The following is a 23,297-nucleotide window of genomic DNA, read 5'->3' as shown; positions in this document are numbered from 1 at the left end:
TCTAATGAAGGGAGAGGCCCGAGAGTCACGACGGGCTCGAGCGGCGAGAGGTATGAATTCTTTTTCTTTTTATAAGAAGTATGCACTAAAGCAAAGAGGGGCGAGTGAGTGAGACGGGTAGACTCACAGACGGGAAGACATTAAGACGGGCTCGATCGTGAATGGAAAGAGTGAATTCAGGAGTCTCAATTTACCAACTCATATTGAATGTTAGACTAGACTATATTAGATAGCGTTCATACTTCTTAGTCTTCCTTATTTCCATTAACGACTCATTAGAAGCTCAAAGGAATTGAAATTGAATAGTGCTTTCCTAGTTAATAGTAGATAAGAGAGGGATAGGCACTTTGGGAAAAGACGCTAAGGGGACTCATTCCTTTATATAAGAAGCAAAATGCCCTCTAGTCTGTGGTGTGCCCATACGAGTGTGAAAGATCGGTTAAGGAAGCAGACATCCGGATAAAGTCTCAACTGCAAATGATAAGGTGAGAGATTAAGATAGAGTCCCAGTGCTCTCAGTATAAGCTTTTTCTTTATGCTTTTCTTTCCCTCAAGAAGGGAGGGAAAAGAGCTCACAGCAGCGGGTTATGAACGACCAACGTACGAGGGTAGAAGCGGAGTGACTCGACCGGAGGGTTCAATATTCGTTCTAGGGCATTCCAAGATCAAGATTCAGTCTGTCATCGTACGGGAAAGCTAGAAAAAGGCTCAGCAGTTCCTCATGGTTAGAGGTACGAGTGATTAGACGTGATACAGGAGACGCACAAAGACTGAAGCATTTTGCTACTATCCAATAGGAAAGGGATGTTGATGGTGAGAGTGCCACTGTTCGGATACGCGTACGAGGGGCGAATGAGACCCCGTTGCTAGCTCTTTCTCCTAAGCTCAAGTCCGGCACTCAAACTCTATGATAGTGAACACATAGGCTGCAGCTCAAGAAAGGTTCATTGAGGCTCATTACCTATAGTGAATGGTTAGAAGTACTCGGAATGGTTTAAGTTCAGTGAACCATATAAAATCTTCTTTTCTTTATTATAAAAGGGAGAAGCAGGGCAACTCTAATGACGGGATAAAAATCTATTCTAATTCAATTTGAGCTCGCATCTAATTTAGGTAAATTGTATGGCTCTTTATAATTTTTCTTTCGCGATAATAAAGAGCTCGACAATGATAAGGTTAGCCCGATAATACGGGCTCCTCATATGTCGCTGTACCCTAAACTGTGCAGTGTCTGTCTCGAGGTGTCCAGGTTGAAGGTGAGTCTTAGTAGACACAGTTTCTTCCTTTTCTACAGTATGACGAGGTTCTTCTGTCTAGATCGGATTACCTGGTCAAACTCTATCTTTCAGGTTTGTAGAGTGATTAAGCTAGCGAAGCGTGTTGACGCTGCTGCTTGAGACTCTATCTGCCAGCCATCTAATGAGAGAGGAACTATAGATAGTGTAGTCTTTCTACTTGACTCTTTAAATTAAGAGATTAAGCTGTCTATGTATGCCAAGGCTCAATTCTATGCCTATCTAAATTGGTTGAGAGTGGGTTCTCACCTGTAAATTAACGCCCAGACCTCAGTCATTCGGTTGGAAATCAACGGTAGGGTTGAATCTTTACCCTTAGTTAGGTACGAGCTGTCCTCTTATGTGGAAGAAGTTTCTTACTTACGGGCGCCCTATAGTGCGTTAGACTCATGCGCGTTGGTGGTTGCCGGGAGTCTGATGTCCGGATAACCTGAACTCCAACTTGAGTGATGATTTATAATTGCCTGTTGGTCACTATCCATGTGAATTGAATGGTCATAAACCTCTTGTTGCCGTTATTATCATTATAATATCTTTTTTTTTCAAGGAGGTTGGCATCAAGAGCTGGGCCCTCAGTTTGGCATAGGAATCTATGTTAAGCAACTACTTGTTCATGTTTGGGCAATGGAAACCCTGTCATGGCTACCATGTGATGTATCCTCTAATCAGGATCAGTCCATCCAGCGGACTACTTAAATAGTAGTCACTTTCTTCCTTTGATCTAAGTAGCGCTATTGATGGGTTTCCTGTCATTAAGTGAGTTCTTTAATATATGGTTGGACAGCTGCTTCATGTATCGTGGAGTCTTGGTTACTAGCAAATTCGTTGTGGGACGTCCGTTTATAAGACTGAGCATCTAATTTAGTTAGAACCTGGCAGCCCCGGGGGTCCTCTCGCTCTTGGGCATTGTTCAGCCTCTCACTCCTTTTTTTTTATTGGTGTGGATGGCTAACGTAATGCGTAATGGTCTGACCTGGCAACTCTGTTTAAGGGATAAGCGCTCCTCGGTGATGATCTGTCATTTCGAATAGCGTTGTGCTCTCCTTAGCTACCCTTGGCTCTTTTGGTTTGGTCGGGTAAACCCACCTTACCTGAGGGGATCATAGCTGCTGCTATTGAGAAGATCTGACTGATGGCTCTGACTTATCTTCCTTCCCAATATAGGGACGGTCCAGAGGATAAAGGAGTGGAAGAGACTCTTGACCGCAATTGTTAACTAAAGTTGTCAGAGTGGTTACTGTTGCGTTTTCAGATCCCAAGTGATGGACTGCCGTCTTGAAGATGACTTCCATCTACCCGTGGTCTCACTATCGTGGAAACGGTTGAATCGAGGTCTGAATCTCGTTAGATTAGTTTTAATATAAATGTTGGGATATGGGAGAGGGTTGGACTCTTCATACTGTACCCTTATTGCTTAATTGCTTAGGGGGAAAGTCTTCGAAGAAACATTCATTATCTTTACTAAGTAGCTCTCCATATCTAAATATAGAGTTTAGTGGTTCCAGACTCTAAGTCGTTAAGCACATCTGAGAATTAAGAACTCATTTAAAATATCCTATAATTCGAGCCGACCTGCTTTTGCCGCCATACTATAATAAATCGTAAGGAGTTTGCACTAGAAAAGCTTCGGGCAAATTCTATCTAATTTGTGTTTGGAAATGAAATGGCTACGGACTCGGGAAGAAACTAACTGAAGGGAGCGGACAATAAAGATTGTTAAGCAGGGCCATACAGTTAAGTAGATCTTTCTACGTTTTGAATAGCGTCGGATAGAACTTATATGTATGGCGGAATTTATATTTATTTTAGGGAAATATCTCCTTTATATTTATTTTAGGCCTTTTCTTCTTCTTACTCCCCGGTACGAAAACAACTTATATGGAGTTGGGTAAACACTGAGCAAAGAAAGAACAGCTATTGAATTACCTGCAACTGTAACTGGAGCCCTTACAACTTCCAGAGTTGCTTTACGTGTAAGCGCGTGATATTCTATCGCTTTCAATTCGTTCTAAGCGGGAACTGGAACTAGAAAAACAAAGTGAGCCTTACTATGTTGGGCTGTATCAATATTGGTAAACAAACCAACAATAAGGAAGAAGAAAAGTTTTCAGGTAGATCTGGAAAGACTGTAGTTAGAAATTCTCATTTTCGAAGGGTCCCTAATCAGATAGGGGTCTTGCACTTCTATTCTCATAAAAATATCAATCCGGATGAGACCCCAGCAGTAGTAGAAGCAGGAGAACCGGGAACAAGCGAGAAAACTTATAGTGCTATCGCACGTATAAGGCATATAGCCATGAACTTAGACCTTCTACTTACACCATTCAATGCTTCGTTTGCTGGATAATGTTTTTGAGTCGAATTTACCACCGATAGAAGACTTCTCGTTCGATAAGTTGGGGATTGGATCGGACTGGCCAGCTTCTGCCTATTGATATGCGATGCCCGGTCTACTATCTTCTTCATACGGAATTACGGGTCGGGAGGGATACCCATATGTGAGGCGCCGTCTTGGCCAGCAAATCCTGAGGGGGGTCAGACGCTCCGAGTTTTCATCCGCTTCTAGGGAGGGACCAACATCCGATATGAAGGATTCTCTGCTCCGAGATGGGACCGAAGGGAAGAAAAGAAGAATGATTATTTAGGGCTGCCACTCTTAAAGATTGACTCTGCGTTGGGGAAGCTACTATACCTATAGGCGGGAGGGGACCGGAAGAAAGGCCGGTTCAATCAATAGCACGAGTTCGGTTCCTCTCTCTGAGATTGGATGGGCTCGGCTACTCGATCCAGATATCTGAAAAACCTGAGATCTGAAATGAATAGGAAAGCTTATTCAACTACAGCAAAGAGTATATGCTTGGCTGGGATCGATGCACCAGCCTTTATTCAGTCAGTAGGTGGGAGGTTGTTCTTTCAGTCTTATCCGAGCTGGGGTGAAAGAACGGAAAGTCGTATCAAAGGCAATTCCATTGTGTTTCGGAAAGGATGGGAAATTGACTGGTATTCAATCAATTAGGTCACTCTTACTTAACTTAGCTTACCTCCCCATCTCTATCTCAATATCATGAACCGGGGCAAGCGGTCCACGAGAATCTCTTCTCTTCCTTGCGTAGGCTCATGAAAGTAATGATTACTGATTGGAGGCCTTACGACAATGGTTCACAGACAGACTGCTGAGGCAATCTCAATCCTGATCCCAATAGTAAATGTTCTCCAAGAATCATCATCTTCTTTTCTTCATCCTACTCTCTTCTTCTTACCGCTTGAGCATCTTTTTTCTATTCTTAGCTTCATATCTTTCTTAGTAAGAATAGGTTTGTTCGGAAGAGAAGAAGTTGTCAGAATGCAATGCCTCTCAGTGATTCAAGAATGGACCCAGCAAGTGCTTCGTACTATAGAGAAAGATGGGCATTTATCCTTTCCTTCCCTATGATTGATATAAATTCTTTGGTTTACGATTCCGCTAACCCTTATGCTTGTGCTTGCTCTAACTAGTCTTAAACGAAGGAGAGAGATCTTACTTTCCTTGTTCCGTACTCTATTTCCTCTTCAGTCTTAGGTTCATTCACATTCAAAGCGGGATGCTTGCTAGACTGATAAGCCAGAGAGGTAGTCGGGGAATTGGTAGTCAGGGTCGGAAACTCATCTGCTTTGCTTGTAAATTCATAGTGTAATACTCACTCGTAAATGAGAAAATGATTGATTGGTGTCAGAATTTATCACAGATCAGGTGTGATCAGTCTCATCCGTGTAAGAATTTATCATTCCTCTTCCAACCCGTCCCGGAATGGGCGTTATGGCAAAGAAGAAGAAGAAAAAAAAAGAAGGAATTTGTCCAATAGTCACAAATGGTGCCTCCACAGGTTGACATCCGATCCAACCTAGTAGTAAGCGATCCGCCAAAAGCAACCAAAATATTCCTTGGTGAATCGGGCGAAAACTTGAACTACGCACATACATACTTTTAAAAAAAGGTAAAGCCAACAGAGATATAAAAACTGGTGCTATTGCGGCTACACCTCCCGATTTCTCGGGTATACTGCGAAGAATGGCATGGATCGGTAGGAAATACCATTCCGGCACAATATGAGGCGGGGTGGGCATCGGATTAGCAGGTATATAATTGTCGGGATGCCCCAAAACATTAGGAGCATAAAAAATCCAAATGGAAGAAAAGATAGCAGAAGCTACCCGACCTACTAGATCCTTTACATAAAAATAAGGGTAAGAAGCTATTTTATCCATCTCTGAATGTACACCCAATGGATTATTTGATCCATATTGATGCAATGCGGCCAGATGAAGAAGACTGGCACCTACTAAAATAAGGGGGAGTAAATGATGGAGACTAAAAAAACGATTTAAGGTGGCATTGTCCACGGAGAAAGCACCCCAAAGCCAAGTCACTATGGTATCTCCTACTACAGGTATGGCGCTAGCTAAGCTTGTTATTACTGTAGCTCCCCAAAAGCTCATCTGACCCCAAGGTGGTACGTATCCTATAAAAGCTGTCACAATCATTAATAGGAATATGACAACTCCGAGACACCGAACAAATTCCCTAGGACTGCAATAACTCGCATGATATAGACCACGAAGAATATGAAGGTGAACCACAATGAGAAACATACTTGCCCCATTAGCATGCATATAACGGAGCAACCAGCCCCCTTCAACATCTCTCATAACGTGTTCTACGCTGTTGAAAGCTAGATCCACATGAGGTGTGTGATGCATAGCTAAAAAAAGGCCAGTCACTATCTGAATGACTAAACAAATACCAGCTAACGGACCGAACCCCCACCAATAACTAATATTGCTCGGGGTTGGATAATCTATAAAATGCTGGTTAAGTGTGGAGGATATGGGTTGTTTAAGAAGAGAGAATCGTTGGTTCCTTATAGTCATTTCTCTTTTCTATCGTGACAACTCCTCTTCCCCCTTATCCCTTGCCTTGATGGAAATTGGCTTCGCAGCGCCCTGTCTAATCAAAAAGCTGCATGAGAAGATTCATCCCATTTTGGCGAGAGGCCCTTACTATATATTGGGCATCGCGACGTGGCGCAAGTCCATTCACGCAATACTATAATTTGTTCGGGAGGGCTACGGATTTCTCGGTTGGTTGATTCTCGTGTCATTCGGAAAAAAAAACAAAGAAACTGCTGCTTTCTTAAGGCTTCAAACGAACGACTAGTCATTAAGAAACCTATGAAAGATAAGTAAGGAACTCCTTGAATGAAGAAGTTTAGCCTGCGTGCAAACTACCTACCCCTTTTAAAAAGAACGTCGATTTCAATCTCAACAGACGAGGATAAAATTAAAGCAACATTGCTTGTTGTCCTATTACTCTAGCTTTTTGCCTGCCCTGTGGAGCTTTTGAAAGGGGGGAATTTAAAGATAAAAGGAAACTATAATTAGGACGAGAGAGAGGGTATCGACAGATAGCTCGCAATACCGTAATTTAGGGCCCCTAAAATAAATATAAAGGAGATAAATAGCCCCTTTGGCCCTGCATTCATAATATAAGTTCTAATCCGCCTGTATATAATATAAGTTCCTCTGCTACCCCTGTATATATATATTGGGCAGATAAATAGCCTTTGGGGCTATTTACGACTAAGCCATACTATAATATAAGTTGTCAGTACGTTTTATAGTTAGGAAAGAGAACTATCATATCAGGTACACCCCGTATATATATTAAGTTCGACCTGTTGCTGTAGAGTGCCTGCAAATAAGGTAGTTCCCGAACTTAATATAGTCTAGTCTACAATTGCTACGCAATTTATACAATTTACTATATTTTAGAAACTACTACTTTTGCGGGCACGCAATTATACTGGTAATAATCTGCTGAGGGCTGAGCAGATCTTTCGTAGTTTTGAATGAGAAATTGCATAGCAATTGTAGACTAATCCGACGTACTTATATTTTTGGGAATTTATTATAGTATGGGCAAATATAGTAAATTCTTGCAGCAAATTATGGTATTACGTCAATGGTGTACCATTGACTCTTCGGGGATCGACCAATAATATCAGGGAGATTGTAGAACGATAGGCTCGACTACCCAGGAGAGGGCAGACGTAAGGGCCGACTGATACTGATAAGGGTAGAGTGAATGGCCTGAGGATAGAACTTATATGTATGGCGGCCCTGTATATATATTTGAACTTATATTATAGTATGGCGGAATTTAATTTCTTTTAGGGAAATATCTCCTTTATATTTATTTTAGGCTTAGTCGTAAATAGCCCCAAAGGCTATTTATATGCCTCTGCGTAGCAGAGGTACTTATCTTATATTATATACAGTTAGTCTACGCCTTTGGGGCTATTTCTCTCCTTTAGTCGTAAATAGCCCCTTTGGCTATTTCTTCTACTCAGCATAGCTGAGGTCTTTATATTATAGTAAGACGGATTAGTTTACGCCAAAGGGGCTATTTATCTCCTTTCGTAAATAGCCCCAAAGGCTATTTCTCTGCCCAATATATATACAGGGGTAGCAGAGGAACTTATATTATATACAGGCGGATTAGTCTACGCCAAAGGGGCTATTTATCTCCTTTGGGAATTTATTATAGTATGGCGGAATTTATATTTCTTTTAGGCCATATATTTGAACTTATATTATAGTATGGCGGCCCTATCATATATTGGGAATTTATTATAGTATGGCGGCCCTTACTATATATTTGGCGTAAATTGCGTAGCAGAGTCGATCGGATTAGTCGTAAATAGCCCCAAAGGGGCTATTTATCTCCTCTGCTACGCAATTTACGCCAAATATATGGTGGGGCCGACCGCAATTACTATATTAGGGCCGCCTTACTATAATATAAGTTCCTCTGCGTAGCAGAGGAGATAAATAGCCCCAAGGGCTATTTACGACTAATCCGCCTGTATATAATATAAGTTCCCCAAAAATATAGTAAATGTAGCAATTTATACAATTTACTATATTTTAGGAACTACTACTTTTGCAGGCACGACTAGGGCTCGACCGAGAATATTAGGGAGAGAGAGAGGGTATCGTCAGATAGCTCGCAATACCGTAATTTAGGGCATCCGAGAAGCCTAAAATAAATATAAATTCCGATAGGAAAGAGTCAATGGTACACCATTGACGACCTGTTGCTGCAGGTCTTTCTACGTTTTGAATAGCGTCGGCCCTAGAGGTTCGGATTAGTCGTAAATAGCCCCAAAGGCTACTTATTTCCTCTGCGTAGCAGAGGTACTTATCTTATATTATATACAGTTAGTCTACGCCTTTGGGGCTATTTATCTCCTTGGGAATTTATTATAGAAGATTAGTCGTAAATAGCCCCAAAGGCTATTTCTCTCCTCTGCGTAGCAGAGGTACTTATATCATAGTAAGGCGGATTAGTCTACGCCTTTGGGGCTATTTATCTCCTTTGGCGGAATTTATATTTCTTTTAGGCCATATATTTGGCGGATAGTCTACAATTGCTACGCAATTTCACTCCCCAAAAATATAGTAAATTACGCAATTTATACAATTTACTATATTTTAGGCCATGTTAGACTGTTGCTGCCCCTAATATAGTAAAGTAAATTGAGGAGCGAATTATTGTGATAAAGTCTTCGACGCGGCGTTGGTTCTACCAACGAAACGAAGATTCTTTTGGTCTTTCTCATTCGGAACTTGGTTGTATTAGTAAGCGGGCCCACACCCAGACTCTGACTTCAATGGTGGGCTCAGCACGTAGGCGTGAACATGAACAAGAGTTCTCTTACAAAAAAAGAATTGTTAATAGTGGTCGATCCCTCGGGAGTGACATGAGTGACTTTAGATCTTGTTCACGCGGTGATCTTATATCTTTCCAAGAGTACTACCCTGTACGAAGTCTATGTCTGGGGAGACAGGTGCGGTAGAGAGGTCCCCCACTTCGATTCCCGTCCCGTTAGCATCTCCGATCCGAGAGTTGGGATGACTCCGTTAGGTCTTTTCGGTCCGGAGCCGGACGGGACCTAGAACCCTTGTGGACCAGCAGCAGAGCTCACCTTTGTTCTATTGGTTTGGTGGTTGCTACCAAGACGATTTCTTTATGCCCATCAAAGGACCTCGAGATGCTAATCCACGAAAAACAATACGAGAAATGCGAAAGAACTCCACTACGGAACGAGGGCGACCCGTGGAAATACATCGGTTTCTTACTCGTGCAAAGGAACTCTTTCTTGGCAACTTGGACAACTTATAATGATGTTTGTCCCGCATATCAGACGGAAGATCGGAATCTTTACAAAAGGCTTTATAAAGCTTTCGTCTCAATTCATATTTAGCCGCAAGCAATCTACGTTTGTGATCTCGTATATTTCGCTTCTCCGACATCTTTCTTATCTTACTGAGTTTCCCCCGAATCTTTTAGCAAAAAGCCGCTCCACGGTGGTAAAGTCTCATCTTTTGTGTTGGCCGAAGTCACAATAGTCACAATGAACCCTCGAATATGCTCGAAGATCTCGAAAGAATCTTCCAGTTCCGGGGATAATAAGCTAAACTCCCTTTCCATCGATAATTTGATGGGGTTTTCCCGTATTTCGACCGGAGAATCTAACATAGACATTACTGTCGAGATTCTGACCAAAAAATGAGACATGGAATGCCCTCGGAGAGCGCTTTGTCGTGCAAAGTCACTGACATATCCAGTGTCTTTTTCGGACCCCAAGAATAGATTGGATCGAAACCACTTTCCTGCTTGGAAATAAGGGCCCCCTTGTGTCTGTATGAATCTCTGACCGCGCGGAATCTCCATAGCTAATTTTCCAAATTGGATTCTGGTTGGTACTAATCTTATTTCAAACGATCCAGGAACTTCCATAACGTTGGCGTGATTCGGTTTGAGCAACGGATCCTGACGTGATACATCTTCGTAATGAAAAAGGAGTTCCAACATCATGATGAGTTGGCTTTGTAGGTTTATTTGGAGAATGAGCGCTGTGAACTATCCGCTTCAAAAAGGATAGTAGATCGAACCGAAACCAACGTAAAGTCAACGAGCTGCCGCCCCCGTTCATCTTCGGCTCCTCATTTTTATTCAATTATGAAATGACTCATTTTGATGGAGATTTGTAGCATCATTCAAGTAAATACAGATTGAGATCGTAGAAACATGAGCTTGTGATATAGCTACACCTAATTCCGGACCGGTTAATGCTAGAACTATAAAGAAAGGACCAGGATCTCCTATGAAATAAAAAAGATTATTCAACAATAGCATAGTCCAAGCAGACCCACTTAAAATCTTTACTGAACTATGACCGGCCATCATATTAGCAAATAAACGTATTCCTGAGCTTAATGCACGAAAACAATGAGGGATTAGCTCAAGGAGTACTAAAAAAGGTGCTAACGGCAGTGGCACTCCTGCAGGTAATGAGAAGCTCAAAAAATGAAGCCCATGTCTTTGAAATCCAACGATCGTAATGCCTATCAAAATAGAAAATGAGAGAGCAAAAGTAATGAGAAAATGACTTGTAACTGTGAAGCTAAAGGGTATCATACCCTGGGGATTACGAAATAACGAAAAAGTCAAAGTGACCGAGATGCAAGGGGAAAACTTGTGTTTCACATTTCCGGAAAGACCACCTATTTGTTCGTTTACCGGGTTCGGCACGAAATCATAAAGAAGCTCTACCAAGGATTGCCAAGCATTTGGCACTGACTTTCCCCCTCCCTTTTTCGTAACAAAAAAAAGAAGAAGTAGGACCAAACCGAGAGTTAGCAGCATAGACAAGGATGGATTTGTGAATGAGAAATAAAAGTTGCCTATCTTCATCATCATTAATGGGTGAATGGAAAATTGCTCAAGTGGGCTGGCGCCGTCCTTGATCCTCATTTCAGCACTCATTCTTGCTATTTCCTTCATCTTGATCAGATAGTCCATTTTCTCACTTAGTATTTCCTGATCTGGATGACAAAGATATAAGTCTAATCTCCTGAATAACTCTTCAATCATTGGGGAATTTCCATTCTTTTATTGCTCTGCTCCAAAATAGAAATAGAGAGACTTTATGAAAGCGTTGGCGTTGGTTTTTCCAACGAAAGACGATGATCTAGAATCTACCAAGGGAAAGAGATTAAGAAAGAAAAAAGAGGGCATGAAAACAAAAACAAAAAGAGAATGTGAGTGAAAAGAGTATATGCCTAAAACTAAGTTGGAAAAGCAGACAACAGAGTTCATGGAACGCAAACGAAAGCATACAGAGTTCTTCCATAAATGCGACTGCAAGGACTGCTCTGTCTCGAAATCCTGTACCGAGAAAGTCATTGACTTTACCTATCCTGTCTCTATTGAATCTAGATATCCCGTAGGGACGAGCATCGCGACGTGTGAATGGAAAGAATTTAATTAAGAGTACGCGTTCGGTACATATATAATAAGTAAAGGATAGGGGCGAGTAACGGGCACGGGCAGCTGAAGAACGGTGCCGGTACTTTCTTATTTAATAAAGAAGCCCCAAAGGTTATGAAATTCTTTCAAGTAACAGAAGTACGCGTAAGGTACAGCCCGTCGTTACCTCGGCCCTTGAATATGCCGGCTCCTATCCAAGATCAATATCTGGTATGAGGAGTTCGCAGTTTAAAAAAGCCCTCGTTAGCTCAGAGAGAGCAGTTAGAGCAGAAAGGCACGAAGACTTATTATTTAAGTATAGCTGAGTGTAGCTCCCGGACAGAATTTGCAACTACTTTATCTACTGGGAGGTCACTAAGTTAAGCAAATACCCGTTCCCCATATAGAGGCGTTCAAGTGATCCTTATCCTTTAGTACGCATTCGGGATCCAACCAACCGTGAATTAGAATATGCCAAAGAGTCCTCCTCGCTCGAGTCCATCTTTTAATGCCCAAGAAGTCGAGTGTACTACATAACCTGAACGACGGAAGTTATAGGGCAGCTGCTTAACTTTAAGTGCCGAACTTGAACTTCTAGTCAAAAGGTACTAGCTTCAACATGTCTCTTGTGCCTCTCCCCTCGAGCTACTTCTATCTTTAGATGCCCCTCACATAATCCCTCACATTGAATTCACTCTCCTGAAATAAAGAGAGCATAATAAGTACTCCGTTTCTCTCGCTTAGTCTCATACCCGGTTCAGCGGTATCTCGTCTCTCTCGCGCTTACGCGCGAGAGCCCTCGCACTCGTCCCTCTCGCTAAATTACGGTATTGCGAGCCTATCTAAAGATGCAATCTCCCTAAATAATTACTACAAAATTGCGATCCCAAAGAGTCACCTTACTATATATTTCACCATTGACGTAATACCAGTAATTAGCTGCAAATTATAGTATTGCGTGCCCCCCTTCTCCTTAAGTAAGTTACCTACGAAACTACGAAAGATCTACCGTAGTTGTAGGATCTCTAGCTCTCCACGTCGCTCTGCAATTGAGTCCCTCTCCTTAACTATATAAGCGAGCGCGTCATTATAACTAGCTCCTTGAACACGTCGCTGCCGCTCGAACGAACCATCGCACATAGCCCGTATCGGGCTCGAAAAGAGAGTTCACTCCACTTTCGATAACATGAAAAAGGAGATTCGCCGCGCTGGTCTTCACAAGTCCTTAGATTCAGAGAGATGGGATAATCGTAGGGGCAGAGGTCGAACTGGGCAAGATAGCAAACCGAATCTTTTCGATAAAAAAAGATAGGATTGCGCAATGCCAGGAATGAACCACTACATCTTCACCGAGCCCATGAGACCCCTGCTCCGCTTTCATGGGAAGATCCTGACTCAAGCTAGCTGCGGATAGCATGGATATGCAGGTAGACGTCTTCTTCGATTAGAGCTGGTGGTCAGTCATAGATTCTGTCCTATGCTTGGCCGGTGAAAAGTGTATTCTTGACTGAGGGACTCCGCTTGATCGCAGTCTCTTAAGCATTTGGATCGTCAGACGGATGCGACTGAGCTCTTTTCACACTTTTCCAGGCAAGGTTGAAGAGAGCTCGACTATTCTTGTCAGAGATCATTTGGAAGATCCACGAAAGTATACCGGATCCGTGGACTAGCCGGCTAAGGAAGGTCAAGTCAAGGTACGCAACCAAAAGAACTTTCATTGATTGACTAGTCAAGGGGGTTTCTAGTTCTCTTATCCGCCCACGCACGTTCCTTAAGGCGGGCTTTCCAAGTATCAATGGGAAGAGGCTTTTTAGGCAATAAAGACATGGGATCAATGTCAATTCTATCTGACACAGGTTATCTTCATTCTAGAATCAGTATCCAAGTTCGTCCAACCTTCATATAGATAGAGGCCCGCGCATATCAATCTCATATACAGAAGAAGACGATTGTATTTTATTGAGTCTCCCTCTTATACAGATAGAAGAGGTTTGAACGGACTTCAAACAACTATTAGATAGAATGAATCCTTCCTTGTTCACAGAAAGCTCTTCCTATATCCATTCCATTCTGCTATAGAAATCCTGAGTTGAGGAGATTCCTTCCTGAGACTTATGGCAGGACATACTCTAGACTCTACTCTTTCCACTGAGCTGAGGTAATCCCCCCCTCTGGTTGCAGTGGCAGTAGCCAGCGAGTAAGACAGTGAAAGCAATTGCTAGGGAGAAGAGAGGGTATCGTCAGATAGCTCGAGCGTATGCGAGAGGGCTGAGTAGAGTGAATGGCTATTCTTCACTACGAAAGATCTGCCCAAGCAGATTATTACCAGTATAGTTGCGTGAATGGAAAGAGTGAATGGCTATTCATAAGCAAGAGTCGTGCCCAAAAATATAAGCCAATATTATAGTAAGGGGGATTAGTCTACAATTGCGTAGCAGAGGAGAAACTTACTTTTAAGGAGATAAATAGCCCCAAAGGCGTAGACTAATCCGCCTTACTATAATATAAGTACCTCTGCTACGCAGAGTAGATAAATAGCCTTTGGGGCTATTTACGACTAAGTAGAATAAACCATCTTACTAAAATAGAAAGACCTCTGCTATAACTTACTGGTTTGGGAAGCCCCTATTGAGTCGAAAATAGACCCAAAGGCTATTTATATGCCCCAAAAATATAGTAAGTTGTGGCAGAGGTACTTATCTTATATTTAGTAGGATTAGTCTACTTAGTCGTAAATAGCCCCAAAGGCTATTTCTTCTACTCAGCATAGCTGAGGTCTTTATATTATATACAGGCAGATTAGTCTACGCCTTTGGTGCTATTTACTTCTTGGGGCTATTTATCTCCTTAGCCAAAGGGTCTATTTTCGACTCAAAGAGGCGTAGCAGAGGTACTTATCTTATATTATATACAGTTAGTCTACGCCTTTGGGGCTATTTATCTCCTTTCATAAATAGCCCCAAAGGCTATTTATCTGTTCTGCGTAGCAGAGGTACTTATATTATAGTAAGGCGGATTAGTCTACGCCTTTGGGGCTATTTATTTCTTTAGTCGTAAATAGCCCCAAAGGCTATTTATCTGCCCAATATATATACAGGGGGTAGCAGAGTTATATTATATACAGGCGGATTAGAACTTATATTATGAATGCAGGGCCAAAGGGGCTATTTATCTCCTTTCCTTTGGCGTACTATATTTTTGGGCACGCAATTATACTGGTAATAATCTGCTGCCCCTAATATAGTAAAGTAAATTGAGGTACGAGCTGTATTATTATTCGATAGCGACGTGATAACGACGGGGCGTGCTCACTCTCTTTCAACAGGAATGAATTCTTTATCTCATTTATCTTTTTTGCGTCAGAAGAACTCATTAATTAATCAGAACGGTGCGGGTACTTAACACTCTTTCCTGCTATCTTCTCAGGGGCGGTGCTAGGTATGTGCATTTTTACATATCTATTCTATATATTAATTGTGGTCTAATGATTGTTGGGCATAGAAAGCCAAGTGAAGTAGCATGTATAAGAGCCGAAATAGGAGTAGAGGAGAGAGCAGGAGTAGATCTCGTATTCAGACCACGACTTCTTTATCAACCACTCGAGGTATGGCCTTGTGTATATGTGGATGACATAGTGGTAACTGGAAATTAAATGAATAGTCTCGAGGAATTGAAAGCGAATCTAACTTCGTACCTTTTCTGTTTTTTGATATGAAAGACCTAGGGAAGACCCAGTCCAATGCCTTACTAATAGGGGCTAGCAGTGCGCCCTCATCAGGCGATCCCGTGGTAGCAAGCAGTTTTTCGAGCAAATAGCCTCATTGCTAAGATGCAAGAAAGCATCCACTGGGCGTTTAGCTCTTTCTGCTTGAACTGACTTTCATTTGAAAGGGCTTGCCTTCCTTTTCACCTCTAAACTACAAGCTACACGCCTTCAACATTCCATCGTGACAATGGGTTCAGGCAAGCTCGGGCAGATTCAGCTCACCAGCTCTCGTCTTTCCATTACTGCACGGACTGGCTACGATGCAAACCGCTCCCCTAAAATGAATATAAATTCCGCTTATTCCAATGAAGCCTCTCCGGGGCAGCAACAGGTAAGCCAACCTCCCGGCCGAATCCATTCCAACATTCGCTGAGTTGGCCTTCATCAAGCAGTTCTGCTACAACATCGATGTCGCGCCCACTCGCCCTACACTCATTAATTGTTGGAGTCCTTACTTGACGAGTAGACCTTAGTTACCCAATGAATCATTTGCAACATACGTGGGAAGTGGCCCTAGCAGCTAAAGTCAAGTGAAAGTGATGCCTCCAGTCCATGAAAGTTATCAGACGGATATGGTTCTAAAGACCGCGAGTCACCCCCTGGCAAGTTAGACCCTTCTAAAGCACTTTTTGGATTTTCATCATCTGCAACGGGAAAAAGAATGGAGTCTTTTCTGAAAGTGGATAGATTCCCGGCCACTGCTCCGCTTTTGGCTAACCCATCTCCAGCTATTACGCAGTCTGATGATCCGCAATCTGGCTCCAATTCAAACAAGAGGCGCAACCTGACTTCGGCCAGAAATGTTGTAGACGCCATTGCTCCAGCTCCCCTCATATTAGAAAGTGCCCCGCCACGTCAGCAGTAGCAGCTGCCGCGTCATTATCACTCGCTCCTCTCTACGCCCACTCTGAAAGTAGTATCAGCCTTCTCGCCCAGATCTTTCTCTTCCTATTTATGTGCAATTGACTGCTTAAGGAAAGATCATCGGTGGGGCTTTCTTTATCCCGCTAAACATTAAAAAGACAACAACAGCCCTTATCCCGCACCCAAACAACAGTCTAACATGGTAAGAAAAGAGGACTGATATAGATGAGGCCAAGATCTTTCGTAGTTTTGTAGAACGACGCCTAAAATAAATATAAATTCAGATCTTTCGTAGTTTTGAATAGTATAAATTGCGTAGCAGAGGAGTAAATTGCGTAGCCCCTTACTATATATTTGGCGATCGGATTAGTCGTAAATAGCCTTTGGGGCTATTTCTCTCCTCTGCTACGCAATTTACGCCAAAGGAGATAAATAGCCCCTTTGGCCCTGCATTCATAATATAAGTTCTAATCCGCCTGTATATAATATAAGTTCCTCTGCTACCCTGTATATATATTGGGCAGATAAATAGCCTTTGGGGCTATTTACGAAAGGAGATAAATAGCCCCAAAGGCCCTACTTACTATAATTAAGTTCTAATCCGCCTGTATATAATATAAGTACCTCTGCTACCCCCTTACTATATATTGGGTAGAGAAATAGCCTTTGGGGCTATTTACGACTAAAGGAGATAAATAGCCCCAAAGGCGTAGACTAACTGTATATAATATAAGATAAGTACCTCTGCTACGCAGAGGCATATAAATAGCCAAAGGGGCTATTTACGAAAGGAGATAAATAGCCCCAAAGGCGTAGACTAATCCGCCTGTATATAATATAAGTTCCTCTGCTATGCAGAGTAGAGAAATAGCCTTTGGGGCTATTTACGACTAAAGGAGAGAAATTGCCCCGAGAAGAGAAATTGCCCCTTTGGCGTAGACTAATCAGCCTGTATATAATATAAGATAAGTACCTCGGCTACGCAGAGGCATATAAATAGCCAAAGGGGCTATTTACGACTATGTAGACTAACTGTATATAATATAAGATAAGTACCTCTGCTACGCCTCTTTGAGTCGAAAATAGACCCTTTGGCTAAGGAGATAAATAGCCCCAAGAAGTAAATAGCACCAAAGGCGTAGACTAATCTGCCTGTATATAATATAAAGACCTCAGCTATGCTGAGTAGAAGAAATAGCCTTTGGGGCTATTTACGACTAAGTAGACTAATCCTACTAAATATAAGATAAGTACCTCTGCCACAACTTACTATATTTTTGGGGCATATAAATAGCCTTTGGGTCTATTTTCGACTCAATAGGGGCTTCCCAAACCAGTAAGTTATAGCAGAGGTCTTTCTATTTTAGTAAGATGGTTTATTCTACTTAGTCGTAAATAGCCCCAAAGGCTAAGGAGATAAATAGCCCCAAAGGCGTAGACTAACTGTATATAATATAAGATAAGTACCTCTGCCACGCAGAGGCATATAAATAGCCTTTGGGTCTATTTTCGACTCACAAAGAGGCATAGCAGAGGTACAACTCTTATATTATATACAGTTAGTCTACATAGTCGTAAATAGCCCCTTTGGCTATTTATATGCCTCTGCGTAGCCGAGGTACTTATCTTATATTATATACAGGCTGATTAGTCTACGCCAAAGGGGCAATTTATCTTCTCGGGGCTATTTATCTTCTTGGGGCTATTTATCTCCTTGAGGCATATAAATAGCCTTTGGGGCTATTTACGAAAGGAGATAAATAGCCCCTTTGGCCCTACATTCATAATAATTTAAGTTCTAATCCGCCTGTATATAATATAAAGGCCTCAGCTATGCACTTTTTGAGTCGAAAATAGACCCTTTGGCTAAGGAGATAAATAGCCCCAAGAAGATAAATAGCCCCTTTGGCGTAGACTAACTGTATATAATATAAGAGTTGTACCTCGGCTACGCAGAGGCATATAAATAGCCAAAGGGGCTATTTACGACTAAGTAGACTAACTGTATATAATATAAGAGTTGTACCTCTGCCACGCCTCCTTAGAGTCGAAAATAGACCCAAAGGCTATTTATCTTCTCTGCATAGCAGAGGTATTTCCTTTTTAGTAAGATGGTTTATTCTACGCCTTTGGGGCTATTTATCTCCTTAGCCTTTGGGTCTATTTTCGACTCACAAAGAGGCATAGCAGAGATATTTCTATTTTAGTAAGATGGTTTATTCTACTTAGTCGTAAATAGCCCCTTTGGCTAAGGAGATAAATAGCCCCAAAGGCGTAGACTAATCCTACTAAATATAAGATAAGTACCTCTGCCACGCAGAGGCATATAAATAGCCTTTGGGTCTATTTTCGACTCAAAGAGGCATAGCTGAGGTCTTTATATTATAGTAAGGCAGATTAGTCTACGCCTTTGGGGCTATTTATCTTCTCGGGGCTATTTATCTCCTTAGCCAAAGGGGCTATTTACGACTAAAGGAGAGAAATTGCCCCTTTGGCGTAGACTAACTGTATATAATATAAGATAAGTACCTCTGCTACGCAGAGGCATATAAATAGCCAAAGTATTTACGACTAAGCCTAAAATCAATATAAAGGAGATATTTACCTAAAATCAATATAAAGGAGATATTTACCTAAAATCAATATAAAGGAGATATTTACCTAAAATAAATAGAAATTCCGATCGCCAATATATAGTAAGGGCCGACCGCAATTTACTATATTTTAGGGCCATTCACTACTTTGCTGATATCAGATCTTTCGTAGTTTTTAATACTATTGCCATTCACGCAACTATACTGGTAATAATAGGGTACGAGCGACTGCGACGGGCACGTGCGATTCGCCACTATCTCGATAGGCTCATTTGAGCCAAGACCCTTCATCACTCGGCTCATTAGAGCCCTAGACTTCAAGTAACGGGCCGATGCGCACGACCGGGAAGCAGTGCGTTTACGAATGAGCTTGAATTCGAGATCCGCAACCGGAGATCGGCTAGGCGGCACCGCTCTCAACTATATGCGATGCACTGTTGGGATTGGGCGGTGCTCTGAGTCCAAAGATTCCAAGCTGCATTACGCATTAGGATCGCACATGACATGGGAATGGAATTGAAGATACATGACGAATAACGAATGATTCTGATACTTGACTGATTTCATCATAAGTCAGTATTAATAATAAGCACGAGTAGCACAGTGCGATGGTACGAGTGAATCGACTATTATACGCACTACATCGCCCATCGAGCGCGCTGCTTTTACCATATTGCAGAGAAGTGTGGTCGATCGCTCTATATCGCAAATTCCGTGCCGTACAAAGTGTAAGGAGAGCGCTCTCATACTTTATTTTTGTCTTTTCTTACGAACTGAGAATGGGACCTGAGCCTCGTCCGATCCGGAATCCCTTCCTGGTAAAGTCCCCTCTTTCGTAGGGAGTCTTCCGTGTCAGAGGTTTCATGGTATGAGACCTAGGAAAGATATAGAGTATGGTACATCAAAAGCCACCCAAAAGAAAGGGATGTTGAAAGGGCAGCAGCTCCTCGCTCCAGTCTATCCTTTGACGGGATGCACTATTTGCTGGGGACGGATAGGAAGGAAGAGTAGCTCGAGTAGAAGATTTCGAGATCGGGCTCCTTACCTGCTCCCGTTCTCTTCTCCTTACCTTATGAGAGCAATAGCGGATTTGCCGGCCGCCTTCCGAGGTCGAATGGTGCATTTCCCGACGGTCGAGTAGAAGTAGAGTCTTGCCACGAGACGAGCGTGATGTGATCTAAGGATTTGGACAAGTACCATACCTTCCTTCCATTTCCAGTCTCTGTCGAAGAATAATACAGATCACTTCCGAGCCTAACAGATCACTTCTGAGCCGAGCCTATTAGTTTGAGGGTCCCGACCTTCTCTACTTTCACGAACTGGGCCGATCTCTCCTTTTCCCGGCACTTTTCCAGGCAGCAGCGAGACGAGAGGTTGAAGATCAGGGGCCGAAAGACTCCGCAAGAAGACTCGTCAGTCAGAAGTCGATGCGATGGTTAAGGAACGAGTGATAACGACGTCTCGCCCTTTTCACCTTCCAACGAGAAGGAGAGTGGCCCGTCCTTTCACCTTCCTACCATTATCCCGTAGGTTTAGGTCTTGTCCCGCTCCCACTCAAGAACAAGAAGCGAGAACAGACCCGACACAAGATACACATTTGATTGAAACCGGGGTTCGGAGATGGGGAATTCCAGGAGTGATGCCTAATGTGAATTCCTGTGCGGAATTTTTATTTATTTTAGGGAGCTCGCCAACTACAACTACAAGCTAAGCTGGCTCCGTCGGTTGAGACAGTGGCAAGAAAGATATACAGCTTTTGGCGTAGCACCGAGTGTTGGAACGTCCCCTGTCCCTACCCTCTGCTTCCTGTCTGTCCCGTCCCTACCCTCTGCTTCCGTGCGTGCTTCACCATGAATCTATTCGACGATTGAAGAAGCGGGATGGAATGGACCTTGGTCGAGCTAGAGCTTTCGGCAATTTATTTATATTTATTTTAGGCCCGGACTAGTTCTTTCGGCTCATTCCCATACTAGACGGCTCATTCCTGTATTAGTATTTAAGTAGATGCACCGTAGTTGAGCGCGCGCTTGGATAGACAATACTAGAACTAGAGCGACACGTGATAGCAGGCTGTCCCAAGACTATCAAGAAGACCCCATATCGAGACAAGAATCAGACTATCACCAACCGGGGAATGTACTATAGCGAGGACGGGGAATGTACTATAGCGAGCGAGGAGTTAAAGACTATTGCGATATAGCGAGCGAGGCCCATTAATAGTAATTGGCGATAGTGACGTGTGCGAGCGAGGAGTTATTGGCTACACTGTGCTCCCAATCTCAGGCTACCTCCCGTCTTAGCTCACTTTAGAGGCAAGGAAAGAAGTGATGCCTTGGACTATCTTATGTGTACAAGATCCTATCCTATTCGCTATACGGTAGATTTGGTGAATTCGCTATGCTTTCTGTATATAGAGTAGATTTGGTCCGCAACCGAGGTATGCGAAGAAGATCGATACAGAGGAAAGCATCACGATAAGCATATGTTTAACACCACGATCAGTACTACATCGTAGCCTACTACCATAGCACCAGACGAGAGAGAGAGGGGATGGGATTCACCCACCGGTCCGCGATCACTGCCTCTGCTAGGATGGATGTACCATTTACTGGCTCTGCTAGGCCCTTTCCAGACAAGAGTGCTACTACAACACTTCCAGACAAGAGTGCTACTACAATACAAGAGATAACTGCTACTACATACACGGACTCAGACTCCTGGTCAGCCACTATCTAAAGAAGAGATTGATCCGGGTGTAATATAAGTTAAATTGATCCGGTAAGGGAAGCGGAATCGTGATAAGGGCTTATACGGAATTTCGTGATAAGGGCTTCTACATCGTACCAATAGACTGACTTATCCATAGACTAACATAGACTAGACTGACTCCCATGTATTGTGCGAGGCTTAGAGTTCATGGTTAGAGTGAATGGCTTTGGGATTCGAAACTACGAAAGACCTGCCTTCAATCGTGAATGGAAGGAGTCGTCGGCCCCACCATATATTTGGCGGTCGGAATTTATATTGATTTTAGGTAAATATCTCCTTTATATTGATTTTAGGTAAATATCTCCTTTATATTGATTTTAGGTAAATATCTCCTTTATATTGATTTTAGGTAAATATCTCCTTTATATTGATTTTAGGCTTAGTCGTAAATAGCCCCAAAGGCTATGCAGAGCATATAAATAGCCAAAGGGGCTATTGTAGACTAAGTAGAATAAACCATCTTACTAAAATAGAAAGACCTCTGCTATGCCTCTTTGTGAGTCGAAAATAGACCCAAAGGCTATTTATATGCCCCAAAAATATAGTAAGTTGTGGCAGAGGTACTTATCTTATATTATATACAGTTAGTCTACTTAGTCGTAAATAGCCCCTTTGGCTATTTATATGCCTCTGCGTAGCCGAGGTACAACTCTTATATTATATACAGTTAGTCTACGCCAAAGGGGCTATTTATCTTCTTGGGGCTATTTATCTCCTTAGCCTTTGGGTCTATTTTCGACTCAAAGAGGCGTAGCAGAGGTACTTATCTTATATTATATACAGTTAGAACTTAACTTAATATTATGGGGGGCCTTTGGGGCTATTTCTCTCCTTTAGTCGTAAATACTTTGGCTATTTCTCTACTCTGCATAGCAGAGGAACTTATATTATATACAGGCGGATTAGAACTTAAATTATTATGAATGTAGGGCCAAAGGGGCTATTTATCTCCTTTCGTAAATAGCCCCTTTGGCTATTTATATGCCTCTGCGTAGCAGAGGTACAACTCTTATATTATATACAGTTAGTCTACGCCTTTGGGGCTATTTCTCTCCTTTAGTCGTAAATAGCCCCAAAGGCTATTTCTCTACCCAATATATATACAGGGGGTAGCAGAGTTATATTATATACAGGCGGATTAGAACTTAATTATAGTAAGTAGGGCCTTTGGGGCTATTTATCTCCTTTCGTAAATAGCCCCTTTGGCTATTTATCTGCCCAATATATATACAGGGGTAGCAGAGGAACTTATATTATATACAGGCGGATTAGAACTTATATTATGAATGCAGGGCCTTTGGGGCTATTTATCTCCTTTGGGAATTTATATTATAGTATGGCGGATAGTCTACAATTGCTATGCAATTTCACTCCCCAAAATATAGTAAATGTAGCAGAGGAGATAAATAGCCCCAAAGGCTATTGTAGACTAATCCAATCGCCAAATATATAGTAAGGGGCGTAGCAATTTATACTCCTCTGCCACAAAGGGCCGAGTGAGTTAGACGGGGTGACGTGGAGACTATCCTTTTGGGGCAATTGGAGACTATCCTTTTGGGGCAATTGACGTATATCCAAACATACCGTAGTCGTGAATCTTGGAATTCACTCTTGGAATTCACTCTAACCATATCCATATTCAAGGATTCCGCGTCGTT

General features: G+C 42.3%; 3 protein-coding genes across 3 annotated transcripts; all 3 read right to left on the bottom strand.

Moving 5' to 3' along the window:
- Positions 1-4,958: 4,958 nt before the first annotated feature.
- LOC141846906 (cytochrome b) lies at positions 4,959-7,555 on the bottom strand. Its single transcript, XM_074734935.1, has one exon. The coding sequence runs from the start codon at positions 6,201-6,203 to the stop codon at positions 5,022-5,024; it is 1,182 nt and encodes a 393-aa protein (XP_074591036.1). The 5' UTR covers positions 6,204-7,555; the 3' UTR covers positions 4,959-5,021.
- A 91-nt stretch (positions 7,556-7,646) lies between these two features.
- On the bottom strand, positions 7,647-9,647 carry LOC141846908 (small ribosomal subunit protein uS14m). Its single transcript, XM_074734937.1, has one exon. It carries the CDS (start codon positions 9,645-9,647, stop codon positions 9,345-9,347), a length of 303 nt encoding a protein of 100 aa, XP_074591038.1. The 3' UTR covers positions 7,647-9,344.
- Positions 9,648-9,657: 10 nt separating this feature from the next.
- Positions 9,658-10,259, bottom strand: LOC141846907 (large ribosomal subunit protein uL5m). The gene has a single exon (XM_074734936.1). It carries the CDS (start codon positions 10,210-10,212, stop codon positions 9,658-9,660), a length of 555 nt encoding a protein of 184 aa, XP_074591037.1. The 5' UTR covers positions 10,213-10,259.
- Between the last annotated feature and the right edge of the window lie 13,038 nt (positions 10,260-23,297).

This window comes from Curcuma longa, chromosome 16, assembly GCF_044706935.1.
Source record: "Curcuma longa cultivar G26 ecotype Majalengka, Jawa Barat chromosome 16, ITB_CL_G26_1.1, whole genome shotgun sequence".
NCBI classification, from domain to species: Eukaryota; Viridiplantae; Streptophyta; class Magnoliopsida; order Zingiberales; family Zingiberaceae; genus Curcuma; species Curcuma longa.
This window is presented reverse-complemented; position numbering and strand designations above follow the sequence as displayed.